This window comes from Solanum lycopersicum, chromosome 8 (assembly GCF_036512215.1).
Source record: "Solanum lycopersicum chromosome 8, SLM_r2.1".
In the NCBI taxonomy this organism is placed as follows: domain Eukaryota; kingdom Viridiplantae; phylum Streptophyta; class Magnoliopsida; order Solanales; family Solanaceae; genus Solanum; species Solanum lycopersicum.
In genome coordinates, this window is record NC_090807.1 from 61,200,741 (window position 1) to 61,218,754 (window position 18,014).

The 18,014-nt window shown below is 31.8% G+C and overlaps 1 protein-coding gene and 1 long non-coding RNA gene across 17 annotated transcripts; one reads left to right on the forward strand and one right to left on the reverse strand.

The window, feature by feature from the left end:
- The first annotated feature begins 1,531 nt into the window (after positions 1-1,531).
- Positions 1,532-9,524, forward strand: LOC101266545 (uncharacterized). Of its 16 annotated transcripts, none has more exons than XR_011211256.1 (7): positions 1,535-1,708; positions 5,660-5,769; positions 5,974-6,023; positions 6,116-6,363; positions 6,892-8,876; positions 8,966-9,132; positions 9,224-9,524. It is a non-coding gene; the product is annotated as an uncharacterized lncRNA (long non-coding RNA). The 16 variants fall into 16 exon arrangements; XR_011211263.1 differs by having other exon boundaries at positions 1,547-1,708; positions 5,943-6,023; XR_011211257.1 differs by lacking the exon at positions 1,535-1,708 and adding an exon at positions 2,442-2,554.
- A 1,071-nt stretch (positions 9,525-10,595) lies between these two features.
- LOC101249949 (aspartic proteinase CDR1-like) lies at positions 10,596-13,104 on the reverse strand. The gene is made up of 2 exons (XM_010327396.4): positions 11,104-13,104; positions 10,596-11,018 (listed from the first exon to the last, which is right to left on the reverse strand). The coding sequence occupies exons 1-2, from the start codon at positions 12,221-12,223 to the stop codon at positions 10,729-10,731; spliced, it is 1,410 nt and encodes a 469-aa protein (XP_010325698.2). The 5' UTR covers positions 12,224-13,104; the 3' UTR covers positions 10,596-10,728.
- Positions 13,105-18,014: the final 4,910 nt, after the last annotated feature.

Genomic DNA, 18,014 nt, shown 5'->3' on the forward strand with positions numbered 1-18,014 from the left:
GTTAAAAATTATTAATAAAATAAGTTCAGGGGGGTAATAGGACCTTAGTATAGTATAAGTGTGTCTCTGAGATTTCGGGCATAGGTTGAGGGGGTACTTGGGCATTATCCCAAATATAAATAAACATGTTAACATGATACTTACAAATACTATTTGAAACTATATATAAACGAAATATTAAAGTTAAATATATTTCTTTGATACATTAAATTTCATGTCCAACACATCAAAAGATACTCAAATTCACAATTTCAATTAGATATATAAACATAATGGCTGATACTTAAATTTTTATATACTTATCAATAATTCATATAAATATGATACTTAAATAACAAATGTATGACTGTATGATACACATATACTATTATTTGATACCTTATATTGCATGCAAAATCATGCTGCTATAACAAAAATCGATACTTAATGTAGATATACAAATCGATACTTATAACATATCTATATGTAATTAGTAATTATTACCCATTAATATATACGAAATATAAATAAAAGTTAAACAAAGAATCATTCTATCATGAGCACATAAAAAATACTTAATAAAAAATAATTGAGCATACTAACAAATATATACAAAAATCATGATAAGATTAAAACGATACTTAATATAATTCATCAGACTAATACTATCAAATAATTCATCAGACTAACTAAAAAAAAACAAAATTTCATACATAATATAAACGACACTTAACAATCAGAATCAACAAACTAAAGAAACAACATGAAAATCATAATGTATATGGAAAACAAATTTACATACCGTTGATAATGTTGATCGAACAATAAGAGGTGCCGCCTTTCTACCCCTCTTCTTTGGGGTTTTTGGGTCTTTAGAAGTAGATGCATGTTTGTTTTTTGATGAATTTTTCTTGCAAGAGCTTGGTTTTGCCATGACAATAGTTTGATGCAACAATAAAGAACTCATATCTACATAGAATTTGATTATGGAAATCAACAATATAATTTTTTGAACAATAAGTATTTGATTATGGAAATCAACAATATAATTTTTTGAACAATAAGTATAGTAATTACACAAAAACGAATTTTTTTTGAAGAAATACTAATGTGGATGATGATATACCTGATTTAGGACTCAAATTCGGATGAATATTGATAATAATCCTTAGAATATTTTGAATTTCAAATTTGATTTACAATTGTAACTTAAAATTAGGAGGAAAATTTGAGAGAAATTTTTTGGGAAGGCGAGATTTTGGGGAATGGAATCAGTTTTTGGAATGGTAACTTCTGATTTTGGGAAGGTAAATTTAATTTTTCAAGTTTCCAACGTGTAAAATTAATCAGTATCATTGAGGGGTAAAAAAAGAAATTTTTGTAATTTAATAAATTAGTAAAAATTTAATGATATTAGATAAATTAAAATAGTCTAGTTTAGTAATTTTTGCTTTTAAAATTGGGCTATGTTTGATTGGACTAAAATAAGCGCAATAAAAATTTTGGACGGATTGGACAGGTTATAAAGTTTTGAACCAGTTTCTGCTAAAGCATTAAGCAAGGAGTTAAAACACAAAACATCACCCTAGAGAAAATAGAGGGCAGCTTTCGATCTCTCTCAGCGGACTCTCCTATGGGTAAGCCCCTTAGTTCAACTCTCTGACGGTGAAATCCCAACAATGACATAAAGTTCGAAACGTGGTAGATAACGGATTTGGCCGTTTTTCTGGTACGAATGCTTATTGATTTCTTCAACAGAATTTAGGTTGAAATTTCTAGCTTATTTGATTTTGATATGCTTTTGTATTTGAAAAAAAAAAGTAGCAAACAGTCTCGGTCTATTAGGGATCGAGACTGTTTATAGAAATTGTGAATTCTGATTGATTAGTTTCTTCATTTGCGCAAGCTATGGTCTAAACCCCTTTGTTGTGTTGCATTTTATGAGTAACAAAGCCTTTTACATTAGGGAAAAAGTGAAATAGTCATATGCTTTACAAAGTGGTGAATTTTCCCTTTGTGAAAAAAAAGTTAATCTCATGTCTGTATGTTTACAACTCTCTATTGAATTGATATCCTTCTCCTTTCTCTATCTCTAAACCATATATATGTGCTTTACGATGTTATATTAATTTTCTCTATTTCGGAAGTTCACATATATAGAAAAGAATTAAAAGCTACTAATTGTAATGCATTTACCACCCGATTCACAATTTACCTTATGCCCACTAATTAGAGGAGTGGAGAGAGCTCTGTCCTAGATAGGGTTAGCAGTTTGCCTTGTGATCTTCTTGAGAAGATATTAGGATGCTTGCTTTTGAATTATCCCAAAATGGAGGTATAAGTGGTTAATACTTTCCGAACTAGTGTTTGATGAGAACGTTGGCAAAGGACGACTTCTGAAAATTTGAATGGAATTTTGAAGCATGTATTGTCATTGCAACTGCATTTGAGAAAATTGGTGTTGTAACGAGAGCTGGGAATGAAAATGATGGACGAGATGAAGCAATTCCCTCGAGCATCACCCACTGTAGAGTTTATATACCAAGAAGTTGATATTCATTTTTGAAATATCTAGGTAAACGACTCACCATTGAGATTATTCAATCTTTTTAGCTTCTTTGTGTGATTTGTTTCATCTCTTCAGAAAGGAAACAATTATACCCCTAAACAACAAACCAGCGCGTAACGACTGAAAAGTCGTTCTTGCTTCTACTTGCATACTCGAATATCTCTCTTTCGTCTCTCATCCCTGTCTCAATTCTGATAGATTAGTTTCTTCCTTCGTTAAAGCTACTATTTGTGAGTAACAAACACTTTCCTATCGCAGACCGAGTGAAAAGTCTACTGTAGTACTATCAAGTGGTTTGAAACAGGGATACGAAGTGGTGAATTTCCCTGTTTATATACCTGTTAACCTTTAGAATTGTGTGGATTAGACATATTTCTTGAGGATTACAATTAGTAGGCTTCGCAAACCCTTTGAAATCATGTGGAGGGAGGAAGCATTTCAACAGAAACAACTTTTAGCGGCATTAATTACTGACATTAATAAAGAGGGATAAAGTCTTTACCGATATTAGTTAAGTGTCATTAGAACCAATGTCGTTAAAGGCTTTAGGAACATATACAAAGAGTGTCAATTGCCACAAAAAATACTTATTAAGCGGCAGTTGAGAATTAATTGCCGCTAATGTCATTTTTGTTGTAGTGAAGAAGCACACATCAAGTTCCAGATGTCTTAGCTGCTTGAATGTAAAGAGATAAGAAGGTAAATGATATTTGTTGTCTGAGAATATATGAAATGTGAATTCCTAGACATTTTTTTTTGAAAATTATCAAAAAGACACGTCAAATTAGGACACCGGACTGTAAACTTTAGTATTGGTCCTTGATATAGTCGTAGGACTTGGTAAATGATTGTCTTGGTTTCTTGATTGTTGTTGAAAGATCTGAAAAATTAACTGCGAAAATCAAGTTTTGCACGTATTACTCATTTGTACCTCTAGTCTTTTGACAAGATATTGGTCTTCACTGTATCTTTCAAAAGACAAGCTCCCTAGAATTTTATCTAGGACATTACACACGACAAATTGTTCATTGTAGCACTCTCCATGGTTTAATACACAAGTTTGTAAACAACTCTAACAATTCAAATCTGAAATAAAGAAAATATCCAAATTCTCATAATTACACATTTCAACAATATAGACATAGTCTTTTATAACTACTGGTTAACATTTTCGATTGCATAGAAGTTTATCATTTTACCAATATAGAAGGGATAAAATAATTAATGATGAATGAGAGAATACCTGAAAAATGTTGGTTAGAGACAATAATGGTGAAAACATGATTTTAATCTAGGAGATTCAATAATGTGTGTGTATATATATAAAAGGATATTCCATTTCAATACATAGTGTTTTTTTTTTGGCGAGGGGGACTAGGAAGTAGGAAACTCTTTCCATTTCTAGAAAAAAGATCTTGTAAATATCGATTCTTTGCAATTGGCAAAACCTTCATTGGATCAATTAGCTCTTGCTCATTTTAGGAATGTCGGCTATTTCCATTTTTTAAAAAGATTTATAGAAATCTATACTTAAAATATGAGGTATCTACTCTTGCAATTATTTTCACCAAATCCATCCTGATTACTATCTGTATAAGATCGTAAGAAATCATGAATAGACCCCAAAATTAATTAGGAGTTTCGCCCCTACGACTTTTGTCTAGTGTAAAGTGTGTGCATGGATTAGACATATATCTCGCGTTTCAGTTTGCAACCAATGAAACCTTCTATTTAAGTCGAGAAGAATATACAACCAAATTATATTCTTCTCAGCTTAAATAGTAGGTTTCATCCGTTGCAAACAAAGATGTATGCATAATCCACGCAACACACTTACGACTAGACAAAAATCCTAGGGGCGGATCTTCCAAGAATTTTGGAGCCTATTTATGCACACTTCAATCTTTTTATAATCTTATTGTAATCTGTGGCTTTTGGTAAAAAAAATTCTCGAGTAAATTTCTCATATGTTAAGTATAGATTTCTATAAAATCTTTTTCTAGAAATTGAAATAGTTGCCTGACGTTACAAAAGATAGAAAATGAGGTAATTGCTTTAGTGTAGGTTTTGTCAATTGCAAGAATAGATTTCTTCATGATTTTTTTCTTGAAATGGGAATAAATTCTTGGCGCCCCCTCGCCAAAAAATGTGATGCGTATATAGGTGAAATATCCTTATATTGGTGTATATACATATACATTATTGAATCTTCTAGATTGAATTTATAAAGTCACCATTGTTGTCTCCAATCAACATTTTCCTCATACTCTTTCATTTGTCATTATTTTTCCCTCCAATATTTGCAAAATGAGAAACCTCCATGCAATTGAAAAAGTTGAACTAGCTAGTAGTTATATAAGACAATGTATACATTGTTGAAATGTGTATTTATGAGAATTTGAATATTTTCTTTTATCCAGATCTGAATTATTAGACTACAAACTTGTGTATAAACACGAAAAGTGCTACAATTTGCATAGTAATGTCCTGGATAAAATTTTAAGAAGCTTGCGATGCAGCGAAGAGCAGTATCTTATCAAAAGACTGGAGGAATAAATGGGTAACACGTGCACAACTTGATTTTCTTAGTGAGCTTTTCACTTCTTTCAACAACAATCAAGTAGTGAAGATAGTCATTTACGAGTCCATCAAGGACCCATACTAAAGTTTACCGCTCCAAGACTATTCTTATATCCCCCTAATTTGACGTGTTATCTTGATATTTATTACTGGATGTTTATGTCCATCACTTTGCTCTTCAAATATTCTCAGGCAACAAATATCATTTACCTTCTTATTTTTTTTACATTCCACCAACTAAGATATCTAGAACTTGATATGTGCTTCTTCCGCCCTCCACCTAATTTCAAAGAGTTAACAAAACCTGTTAGTCTTAATCTTCAAAGTGTCATTTTTTATCCAACAATATTTAGGTTCTCGCATCCAAATGGCCATTGATTGAAAGTTTGAGGTTGACTAGGTGCACCGAATATGATATTCTTGAAATTGATGCTGCCAATCTCAAATGCTTCGGCTTTTTTGGAACATTAAAGTCCATTTGCTTAAAGAATGCCCCGATACTTAGAAGTGTCATTGTGTGGCTCAACTCAGGTCATGAGTTTTGGTGGGGATCCGTTACCTTTTTGTTCTAATCTTACAAAGTTATTCCATTTACATGCCATCCCCCAGAGGAGTTGGAACTAGGCGGTTCATCAATAGAGGTAATGTACATTTATAGTATATAAAGGAAAGTTGGTACGTATCTTATTCAAATGTTTCATCTTTGACTAATTTTTAACTTGCTTCTAGTACTTGGCCATGGGAGTATACCTGAGAATCTACCGATTGCTCTAAACAATGTCAAATCTCTCTGTATTTTGGATATGTCTTTCAGAAATATAATGTTGACGAGGTTTCAAGTACAGGTTACGTGATTACAAGCTGTGCTAAATTACAAGAAGTTACAATTGAATGTGTAAGCACTAAGCACTCTCCTATTTTCTCATTGAACGTATTAATATGGTTTCTCCATCTGAACCCGTCTAACTTTTACCAAATATATTCTAGGGAGTTGTAGGGATTGCTGTGGAACCTGTTATACAATTATTACAAGCTAAATCATTCTCATGTGGTGCTGTGAAGCTGCTTCAAAATGTGGAGATGCATTATTTTATTGGTTTTGAGATGGAAATTGAATTTGTGAAGTCTATATTGGCATCTGCACCTGTACTGAAGGAGATCTTTAATGGATGAGATGAAACTATTCCATCGAGAATCACCCTACGTTAGATTCAAATTTGACGAAATATGTACAGGTCTGGAACTTGATTTGTACTTTTTTCAGATAAACTTGATTTATTCAATGCAATTTCCTTTTGAGATCCCAATATAACCTATGCTTAATTAAAACGCGTATTTACCTATAGCAATTGATGTAGATTGGTCTTAAATATCCTCTTTCCCTTCAACATCAATCAATGAAGTTAATTTCTATATGATCACCAAGTAATTGCATTAATATGTCAATGCCACTTTTTCAAATAAGAAAGTCCTTCAACTATTTCTTTAGCTTTTGTAAACTATACTAGTGTAGTGATCGGTAAATATCATAAACAAATGGCATTTATACTCTGTTTGGTTTTTTAACTCATGGCGTACTAGACTTATCTACAATTTATAAAAGTACGACTTTTATGAAGCTGCTTCAAAAGGCGTGTAGGTTCCTGGTTTATGGTGGTTTTGAGATGCAAATATAATTTCTTAAGGTTGTATATGTTGTCACCTGCTACTTTATAAAATGTGTATTTTGAACCATACATTTCCCGTTGGTCTCGGTTATGCAGATTGATGAGATGAAACAATTTATTTATGTACGCGTGCATCACAGAATGTTAAAGTTCAAGTCGGAAGAACTTGGTATAAACGTAGTGATGACTGCGGAATCTTTGTAAAGGTGCTCGTCTCAAGTAGAGTAGTACTTCTTATAAATTTTGTAAAATGGAGTATTTTACTTGTTTATATAGTAATGATATAGTCCATGAAGCTCTTTTCGACATTCAGGTACAATGAATTTCTGTTATGCTTTTGGAATATGAAATGTGAGGTACTAGCATAGAAAGTAATTATAACCCTAAGCAACAATCCAGCGCACAATGTCTGAAAAGCCGTTGTTGCTTGCTGTTTTGGAAACTCGAAAATCTCTTTTTGGCCTCTCCTCTCTGTCTCAATTCTGATAGATTAGCTTCTTCCCTTGTGCAAGGTACTATTTCTGAGTAACACATTTTTCTATCAAAGGTCGGGTGAAAAGTCAAATGACTATCAAGCGGTTTGAAACAGGGGAAATATATTACAAAGTGGTGAATTTTCCCTGGTTATCTACATGTTAACCTTTAGAATGTTATATTCCTTTGTGAAAAAAAGCTACTCTCATGATTCTATATTTACCACTATAATTTGTCTAGTGGTAAGTGTGTCGCCCCTGTTGTGTGGATTAGACATACATCTTGAAAATTATGACTAATAGGCTCCGCAAACCCTTTGAAATCAGGTGGAGGGTGGAAGAAGCACATATCAAGTTCCAGATGTCTTAGTTGCTACAATGTAAAAAGATAAGAAGGTAAATGATATTTATTGTCTTAGAATATTTGAAGGGTGAATTCCTAGACATTTTTTTGACAAGAAGAGCATCTAGTAATAAATATCAGGAAGATATGTTGAATTAGGACATTGGACTGTAAACTTTTGTATTGGTCCTTGATTTAGTCGTAGTACTTTGAAAATGATTGCCTTGGCTTCTTGATTGTCGTTGAAAGATGTGAAAACTAACTACGAAAATCAAATTCTGCATGTGTTACCCATTTGTACCTCTAGTCTTTTGACAAGATGCTGGTCTTCAATGATCTTTCAAAAAACAAGCTCCGTAGAATTTTATCCCGGACATTACACGACAAATTGCTAATTGTAGCACTTTTCATTGTTTAATACACAAGTTTGTAAGCAACTCTAGTAATTCAAAATCCGATATAAAGACAATATCCAAATTCTCATAAGAGTGCTATAATTTGCATAAAATGTCCTGGATAAAATTCCAAGGAGCTTGCCTTTGAAAGATGCAGTAAAGACCAGTATCTTGCCAAATGAATGGAGAAACAAATGGATAACATATGCACAACTTGATTTTTTTAGTGAGTTTTTCACTTCATTCAACAACAATCAAGTAGTCAAGACACACATTTACCAAGAATTCATCAAGGACCAATATGAAAGTTTACCACTCCAAGATTATCCTAATATCCCCTTATTTGACGTGTTATCTTGATATTTATTACTGGATGTTTTTCTTGTCAAAGAAAAATGTCTAGGGCTTTGTCTTTAAATATTCTCAGGCAACAAATATCATTTACCTTCTTATATTTTTACATTCCACCAACTAAGACATCTAGAACTTGATATATACTTCTTCCACCCTCCACTTGATTTTAAAGGGTTAGCAAAGCCTATTAGTCTTAATCTTCAAAGTGTCATTTTTGATCCAACAATATTTAGGTTCTCACATCCAAATGCCCATTGCTTGAAAGTTTGAGGTTGACTAGGTGCGCCGAATTTGATATTCTTGAAATTGATGCCGCCAATCTCAAATGTCTGACTTTCTTGGAACATCAAAGTCCATTTGCTTCAAGAATGCTCCGATACTTAGAAGCGTCATTGTGTGGCTCAACTCAAGTCACGAGTTTTGGAGGATCCCTCACCTTTTTGTTCCAATCTTACAAAGTTATTCCATTTACATGGCATCCCTGGAGGAGTGGAACTAGGCGGTTCATAAATAGAGGTAATGTACATTTATAGTGTATAAACGGAAGTTGGTACATATCAATAATCAAATGATTCATCTTTAACCATTTTTTAACTTGCTTTTAGTACTTAGCCATGGGAGGTATACCAGAGAATCTGCCAACTGCTCTATGCAATGTCAAATCTCTCTGTATTTTGGATATGTCTTTCAGAAATATAATGTTGACAAGGTTTCAAGTACAGGTTACGTGATTACAAGCTGCGCTAAATTACAAGAAGTTACAATTGAATGTGTAAGCACTAAGCACTCTCCTATTTATCATTGAACGTATTAATATGGTTTCTTCATCTGAACCCGTCTAACTTTTACCAAATATATTCTAGGGAGTAGTAGGCATTGCTGTGGAACCTGTTATATATACAATTATTACGAGCTTAATCAATCTTGTGTGGTGTTGTAAAGCTGCTTCAAAGTGTGGAGATGCGTTATATTATTGGTTTTGAGATGAAAACGGAATTTGTGAAGTTTATATTGGCACGTGCACCTGTACTGAAGGAGATTTTTGATGGATGAGATGAAACAATTCCATTTAGAATCACGTTAGTTTCAAATTTGAAGAAATATGTACAGGTATGGAACTTGATTAGTGATTATTTATGGATGAACTTGATTTGTTCGATTCAATTTCCTTTTGAGATCCCGATATGACCTTGCTCAATTTCAACACATTCTTATAGAGTTTATATAGTAATGACAGTCCTTGAAGCTCTTTTCGAAATTCAAGTACAATGATTTTCTGTTATGCTATTGGAATAGGAAATGTGTGCAGTGTGCTACTTTACTACTCATGAAAAACATGGTGAATTGAATCAGTAATGTTTAAAATCTATGCATAAAGAATAAAAACAGTGTGTTTAACCAGGAATAGGAAGAAAAATAAAGGCATGTTATATGTGCATTTTAAAGCAATGACGATTATGCACATAATCATTTAAAGGTATTGTTCAAAAAAGAAAATTCAAAATTTCGTCAAGGTTAGTAAGGTCTGCATAATATCGTAGCTTTGAGTTGAATAGAAGTTTTATAGAAGGCTAGGATTCGAAGCTATGGCACTCTGTATCAAAAATTGAAATTAATACATTGGATCTTAATTGAAGATGGTGATTCAACGTAGCTTGTAGGTTCTAAGAATTTAACAATTCAATCAAATTCTTGATCCTATGGAGGAAAAAAAAGGATATTCAATAATTTCTTAGATTTACTGCTAGTATTGGATGAGTCAATCAACTATTTTAGTATTCAAGAACCTTAATTTCCAATAGCCACTTTCAAGAAAAGAATTATACTAAGATTATTTAGTTATTGAATTCCTCTGAAGAAAAATATAAAGATATACATTGTGTTTTTTTAAAAAAAATCTTTCAATTCAAACATATGAGAAATTGTACTTACATTTGTGTGAAACTACGTACTACTTTAAAAAAAAATTGGATTTAGCAGCGGACAAAATTGAACAGCAAAATCCGTTGTAGCTATAAAATGATATATATATATATATATATATATATCATTGATCTGCATTATTAATAATTAAATTACATTTTAGGAAAAAAAAGTTAATTAGAGTCCAAATTCAGAAAATCAAAATATGGACATTAAATCAGGCTGAGTATATAAATATAAAATCAGGCTTTACCTCCTTTTTCCCAATATTATCATGATTTTTATTGCCCTTCCAAATATAAAAACTTATAATGATAAGAGAATCATTATGAACTTATAGAAATGGACATTACAAATACGTACCAACACATTGATACTCCCATTAAACAAATTTCATCACATAGAAAGTGCTTAATTAATTATAAATATGAAATTAAATCTAAATTTATCGCTGTTTGGTACAATCAGTAGGCAAGAAAGAGAGTTTATGATTCACAAGATCATATCCAATATGGAAATTCATCTGTGCCAAGTTTCCGTAAATAGCAAGACCATCAACACCCCCGTTAACAATTAACAAACAAGTCAAATTTTTATCAACTTCTGCAAATGTACTCATAGGTAACAATTCAATATCAGCATCCGTGAAATGGAACACAATCTTAGGAAATTTGGCTAGGCTTTTCGTCTCGTAACATAGGGGAAAGTAATCTGAGGGATCCTTTTTCCTCTTTCCTGTCGAGACATAATATAATAATTAGTTATAACTAAAAGTGAATATATACTTGGAAAAAAAAATAGTCACAAAATTTAATTTTACCTTTAATCTTTTCCACCAAAGTTGATTCCAATTTGTTGTAAAATCCCTCAGGGACAATTGTCAATGTCGTACCAGAATCAATTATAATATTTCCCAAATCTTCATCATCAGCAGCAGAAGAAGAACTCATGAGTTGTGAAGACTTGAAGTACTTCAACTTCTTACCTCCAACGCTAACACTCTCGAGATTTAGATAGTAGAATGTATCGGGGTACTTTCGAATAATGGGAGTTGTAAGAACGTTAGGCCCCGATACAACTGCCTTAGGACCAAAATTAATTTTACTGGTAATATTTGGATCAAAAGAAAATGGTAATGATAAATCCATTGGGATTAAACAATAAGAGAATTTCCCTTTAATTTGTTTGTCAAGTTGTTTAATAAATGAGACTTTTGAACCACCTAATCCAACAATTCCAGCAGTAAAATTGTTGAAAGTGCCACCATTATCATGTCCACAACCAAAAATAACTTGTGGGATTGAAATATTTTGGACTTTTTTATTGGTTTTAGATTTTGTTGATGCAAATGTGAATGTCTCAGAAGCAATATCACCAACACTATAAGAATTATCACCATAATTCATCTCATATTGACAAACATTTTTTCTAACACAAACTGTTTGTCCCACTGCCTCACATTGTTTACTATGACATCCAATGATTTTATAAGTTGAGCTTTTTCTAGGGTTGAAAAGGGGAAAGATTTGATCAAAACATTCGGTACAAGGCTTGCATTGTATCCATGTTAAGTCACTACCAGTGTCAGCAATTGCAAAGGTTTCCCTAGGGGGTGTACCAATGGAAATTTTCATTAGATATTCCGCGGGTATTGGAACGATGTCTGATTGAATAGCATGATGATTGAAAGGTGTGGTGGGATGGATGGAGGCTTTTGTGAAGAAAGATGCTCGAGAAAAAGATCGATGGCATGCATCTCGGAGGCGTTGAGAAGGGGTGATGGAAGGGTTGTAGTAGGGAGAAAGAGGGGAATCGCGATGGATAAGATCAAGAGTGAATCCGTTTGTTTTGGCCTTTCTACAAGAAACTAAAGAAAGTTGAGAGAAAGACAAAAAAACAAAAATGGATAAAAGAAATAATAATTTAGAATTCATTTTCATGGCTATGGATTAAGGTGAAAAGTATATTTCAGAAGAGTGATTTATGAATAGTTGATAATTAGTGTCATTTTATAGGGCAAAAACAAAAGAAAAATGAATGCAATAAAGAAGATTAATGTTAGTATGGAAAAAAATAATAATTAATTTTGATGATCAGGAAAAGATATGTAATGTATACAAAATAGGAAATGGTAATATATAAATTGATTGTTGTTACGTTCATAATGTATATAGACTTAAATCTTAATATATTAGTAATGTACATTGCTATACTTGTTCTTCATATTGTATTCCAAACATACGTAGACCAAAACTTTGAACATCTTTGTAAGAAAACAAAGTTTAAGAACATTTTCACAACTAGAAAATTAAAACTAGTAGCGAAACTAGAATCAGAAACATATTTTTTAAAAAAAAATACGAAATATTTTTCTTAAAGAAGAATTGTTGTTAATATGTGTCTAATGAATCTTACTGATTCCAACAAACTTTGCAGAAACACGAAGTTACCAAGTTTAATGAACCAGTGAAGAACAGAAGAATAGAAAAACTGAAATTAATTCACAAATCTAAAATTTGACAAACACGTACCAGAATCTGGAAATTGTTAATAGGAAAAAGATCAAGTCCACTGAATTCACAGTGTCCCCTTAAGGAAATTATTCCCCTCTAGTATCCGAGGTTTGATTTGGAATATGACCTCCCAGGGTAAAATGATCTCAATCACCAGAGTATAGATACCAAAAACTCCGGTGTCAGCGAACCACTCAACGGCAGTAAAGTACACTTAGAATACTAAATTTAGTAGTTGAAGAAGAAGTCCATAAAAAATTCTTTTTAAAATGAGAGGAAATCCCTCAATTTATAGAAAACAGAGGATAGTGCGAAAAGGTTCTTATTGTGCCTTACCAAAAAAGTCACAAACCTTTGGAAAAGTCACAATCTTTCAGAAAGGTCGTCACCTTTCATAAAAGTCACAACTTTCCATAAAAGTCACAACTTTTCATAAAAAATGCAACTTTTCATAAAAGTCACGACTTTTCATCAAAGTCGCAACATTTCATATAAGTCACAACTCTTCATAAAAGTCGCAACTCTTCATTTTCCATTCACACCTTTATTTTTAAAATCCAACAATCCCCCGCATGAATGGGGAATGACTCGAAGAAAAAGAAACGAACAAGTATGTGTACTTTACAAGCAAGAATTAATTGCATCTGGATAAGTAGGTTTCCCCTTGGACTTTCCGTAGTGAACATATGTCGGATATACTCGGTCAATCGGTAGATGCGATATCTTTGAACCGTCGAACTTTGGTGTATACCTAGACAACCATATGTCACACAATTAACCCTTTACCATCTATGGTTCTTACGGTTGTGTTCGTTTTAGCCATGAACACCTCCTGGTTTCATGAGTGTATAGAGAGATGGGCTTTTGACAATCATCTTCTTTGAAGCGGCTTACACTTCACACTCACATAGGTGATTTCTAACCGTGTTATCGCGTAGATACACTATTTGGTCAACTCTTCCAAACTTAGCAAATCATTAAAACCATTAAGCTTTATTAACTTATTAACAAGCCTTAATGTTGTATCCTTGTCCCTGAGCATTGTCTTCATCATGAGAATGGATTGAGTTTATTGACAATGCCGAACCATCATTCACAACTTTGTTTTTCTCCTTGAATCTAGCTCTTGGGATCTCCAGTCTGCTAGATAGAGTTACCGCCATGATGAATTGTCCTAAGCCGTAAATTCATTCCCTTAGATGATCTTTTAACTTTCTCTCTAGTTAGGCCTTTTTGTAAGTGGATCCAACACATTATACTTTGACTTTATATAGTCAATTCTGATAATTCTACTAGAGAGTAGTTTTCTAACAGTATCATGTCTATGTCGTATATGACTAGACTTTCCGTTATACGTCATGCTCCATGCCTTACCTATTTCATCTTGACTGTGAAAGTGTATGCATACTAATGCCAATGGTCTGGGCCAAAATAGAATATCTATCAAGAAATTCCGGAGTCTTTTAACTTATTCACCGACCTTATCTAGAGCACCTAGCTCAAAGATCATTGTAGAGCTAGCCATACATGTCTCTTTTGAAATATTTCTAAGAGACTGCTCCTCTACCAATAGTAAATACATATCCACTCGTGAATTTTACTTCATTCTTCCGATGATTCAATTTGCATCACTATATCTTTCAATATTGTTGGATATTGTTATAATGCAAGACATAGTTTTAAGCATTATTTTAAATACTCCACAACTCTATTTATTGTCATCTAATGAATTTATTTGGGATCACTTGTGAACCGACTCAATTTAAAATAACAAATGCTATATCTGATCGCACACATTATATGATATACATCATGCTTCCCAAAACTCTAGAACAATCCAATTGTGAGTCACTTTTGTTTTCACTCTTTTGAAATACAAAGCTCACATTTATTGGACACTTGACAATATTAACATTCAAATATTTGAACTAGTTAAGTACCTTTTCAATGTAATGAGACCATGAAAATGCTAAACATTATGGAGTTCTACGAATTCTTATATCTAAGATCGCATTAGCAACTCCAATAATTTTTATTCCACTTGCTTTAAAGCATACATTTAGTAGCATTATTGATGATCAACATAACTTTAATGTGAACTCATTTATCACTTCCATCATTCTTCAATCCATCTGCCGACATGGTTTGATTGAATTATGTCATTGTTTTGGTGTTTCCATAATGTGACTTAACAAGTTCACATACTTTCTTTTATTTACCAGGTACCACAAAACCCTCGGGTTGTTCCATGTAATTTCTTCCTCCAATTCTACATTTAAGAAAGTTCTTTTCACATTCATTTGATGAATTTGAAGGTCATATACTACAGTAATAATTTTTGCATCCGAATGGATGTAATTCTAATTACTACTGAGTATATATATCAACAAGATCAAAATCTTATTTTTTTACTTTGACACAAAGTCTTGCCTTACATTTTTCAACAGTTCTATCAACTATTATTTTTCTTTCTAAAGATTCATTTTGAACCCAAAGATTTATTTCCTTGAAGAAGATCAATTAACTTTCAATATTGTTTATTGACACCATCTTTCCAAAGGATGAGTCTACAGAAGACACAGAAAATGTTACAAAATCATATTCGAAGGAAGTAAATGTCCTTTAACATTTTACTAAGCCTCTGAATCTCTTTATTAAGTACATTATCCTTTTCATTTCCTAGGCCTTTTAGACCCTTCTCTAGACTACTCAAGTCTAATTTTACAGTCCACAGTCATAGGTCCTATTTTAATTTTTTTAGGAATAGGATCTTGGACTTTGACTAGATACCCCCACACTTTGAAATATTTCAAGTTGTATTTCCTTTCTTTCCATTTCTCATATGGAAAAAATCATATTCTGATCAAACAAAATCGCTTTCTTTCTAAAAGGACAAAGTTTTAATTGATCCCTTTTGCAGTAAGGATAGTTCCTCCACACAAGTTTTGTGTAAAATCGAACTTATAAATTATGCATCCATAATTTCTTTCAACGTTCGGTTTTTCATTAGATTGAGGTGAATATGTCAGTAGTTTGATATTTCACTTTCCAAACATATTTCTGCACAATGAGATTTATACTCTCCATTCTTATCACTTCTTATATAATTTTTTCACACTGATTTTCAACTTCGATATTACATTGTCTAGACATTTCTATTGCTTCATCCTTACCATTTAGCAAATAGACATAAGGGATTAAAATTCCTTTCAACAGATTTATAAGAATGCTCAACATACTTATATTTCACAAAAACTTGACATTTTTATTTATTGCACTCAAAGTTAAGCAAAACTTCTAAGTTGATCAGTTTTTCTTACAAGGTTTTGTAATTGACATGTCCCAAGTGTTCATGTCACAAACATTGACTCAAGCAAGTAAGAACAAATAAAAACATTGAGTTTGAAAAGCTCTTCGCGAGGTAGCTTTTTCCTCACTAATATTTTGTTCCTATTTCTTACAATTTTGTGTGATATAAACATTGTTTAGATTTTCAAATATCCTTTTCAGAAGGACATTTTCCATAACTTTCAATTTGATTGTTAAAGAACTACCTATGAACAAAGTTTCATTGGGTTCAATAAAGACAATATAGTTCAACTGTTATTTTTACAAAAAACATAACAAATGACTATTCACCAATATTCATGTCTATGCAAATACTTTTATTATAATAGACATATCTTTTCATGAAAAATCACAACATTTTAAGTGATTTTTTTTCCCATAAAAGAACACAATTATTTTGAACAAGTATATATATAATTTGGATGTTTCATACTAGTCACACTATATACTAGTAATAGAGAAACTCAACAACCACAATATCAAATATACTCCAAGAATTTTGTGGGTATAACATAATACAAAAGTATATCTTTTGCTCCAAAGTCCCCACATTTCAAATGTGATCTCAAAAATATTTTTCAAGTATTTGAAAATAGTTTTTCCACATATTTTAATGTTGGAAACATTATTCTACGAAAGAATTATAGTGCTGCAATTCTCTTTGGCAATGTTTACACAATTTCAAAGTTCATTCTATAGAAATACAAAATCACAAATTGTAATTCACTGGTATTTTTTCTCTATCATAAATAGACATACCACTTAGTATTTTAAATACTAACAATAAGGACAAAAAGAAATTGTACAATTTATTTCTATATTACATTGAAGTTTATAGAAAATCAAAAGTACAACATTGACTTATTATGTGAAGTTTTCATATTCTTCAAACCAATTGCATAGTCCAATTTATCCAGAGTATAAAACCACAAAAGTTTTTAGTCTACAAAATGAGACACATTAACATTTCTCATAGAGTACAAAACTACAAAAAAAAAAATCTCCAAACAGAATAACACATATTCTTTATCACATAGAAATGTTTTTCTTATCAAATAGTCTTCCAACTATAACGTTTTGACATACTATTTTATCAAATAAAAAATATGCATCTCTCATTTTTGCAAACTAAAGAATTTTAAAAGCAACAATATTTGCGAAGTAAAATTCATACCACAGCATATGGTTTGCAGATCTTTTTCCCAAGATACACATAAAAAAAATTAAAAACCAAAGATGATAACTCTTAGAAACTATTTTCCTCCTTAGATAATTTAATAAGAAGGTTACCTCGTAATCTTCAAACAGAATACCATAAATTTTTTTTGTTACATTCTCACTTCGACCTTGCTAAACAAAGCAACGAATTATGGAGAAGTAATGCATTTATCTTCTATTTCCATGATCAGATTCTCTCAATCATTAGAATACAAAAAATAGTAACAGTATAATAATTTCCTTAAGATTGTTGTTCATATTGTATTCCAAACATACGTAGACCAAAACTTTGAACATCTTTGTAAGAAAACAAAGTTTAAGAACATTTTCACAACTAGAAAATTAAAACTAGTAGCGAAACTAGAATCAGAAACATATTTTTTTTTAAAAAAATACGAAATATTTTTCTTAAAGAAGAATTGTTGTTAATATGTGTCTAATGAATCTTACCGATTCCAACAAACTTTGCAGAAACACGAAGTTACCAAGTTTAATGAACCAGTGAAGAACAGAAGAATAGAAGAACTGAAATTAATTCACAAATCTAAAAATTTGTAAAACACGTACCAGAATCTGGAAATTTTTAATAGGAAAAAGATCAAGTCCACTGAATTCACAGTGTCCCCTTAAGGAAATTATTCCCCTCTAGTAT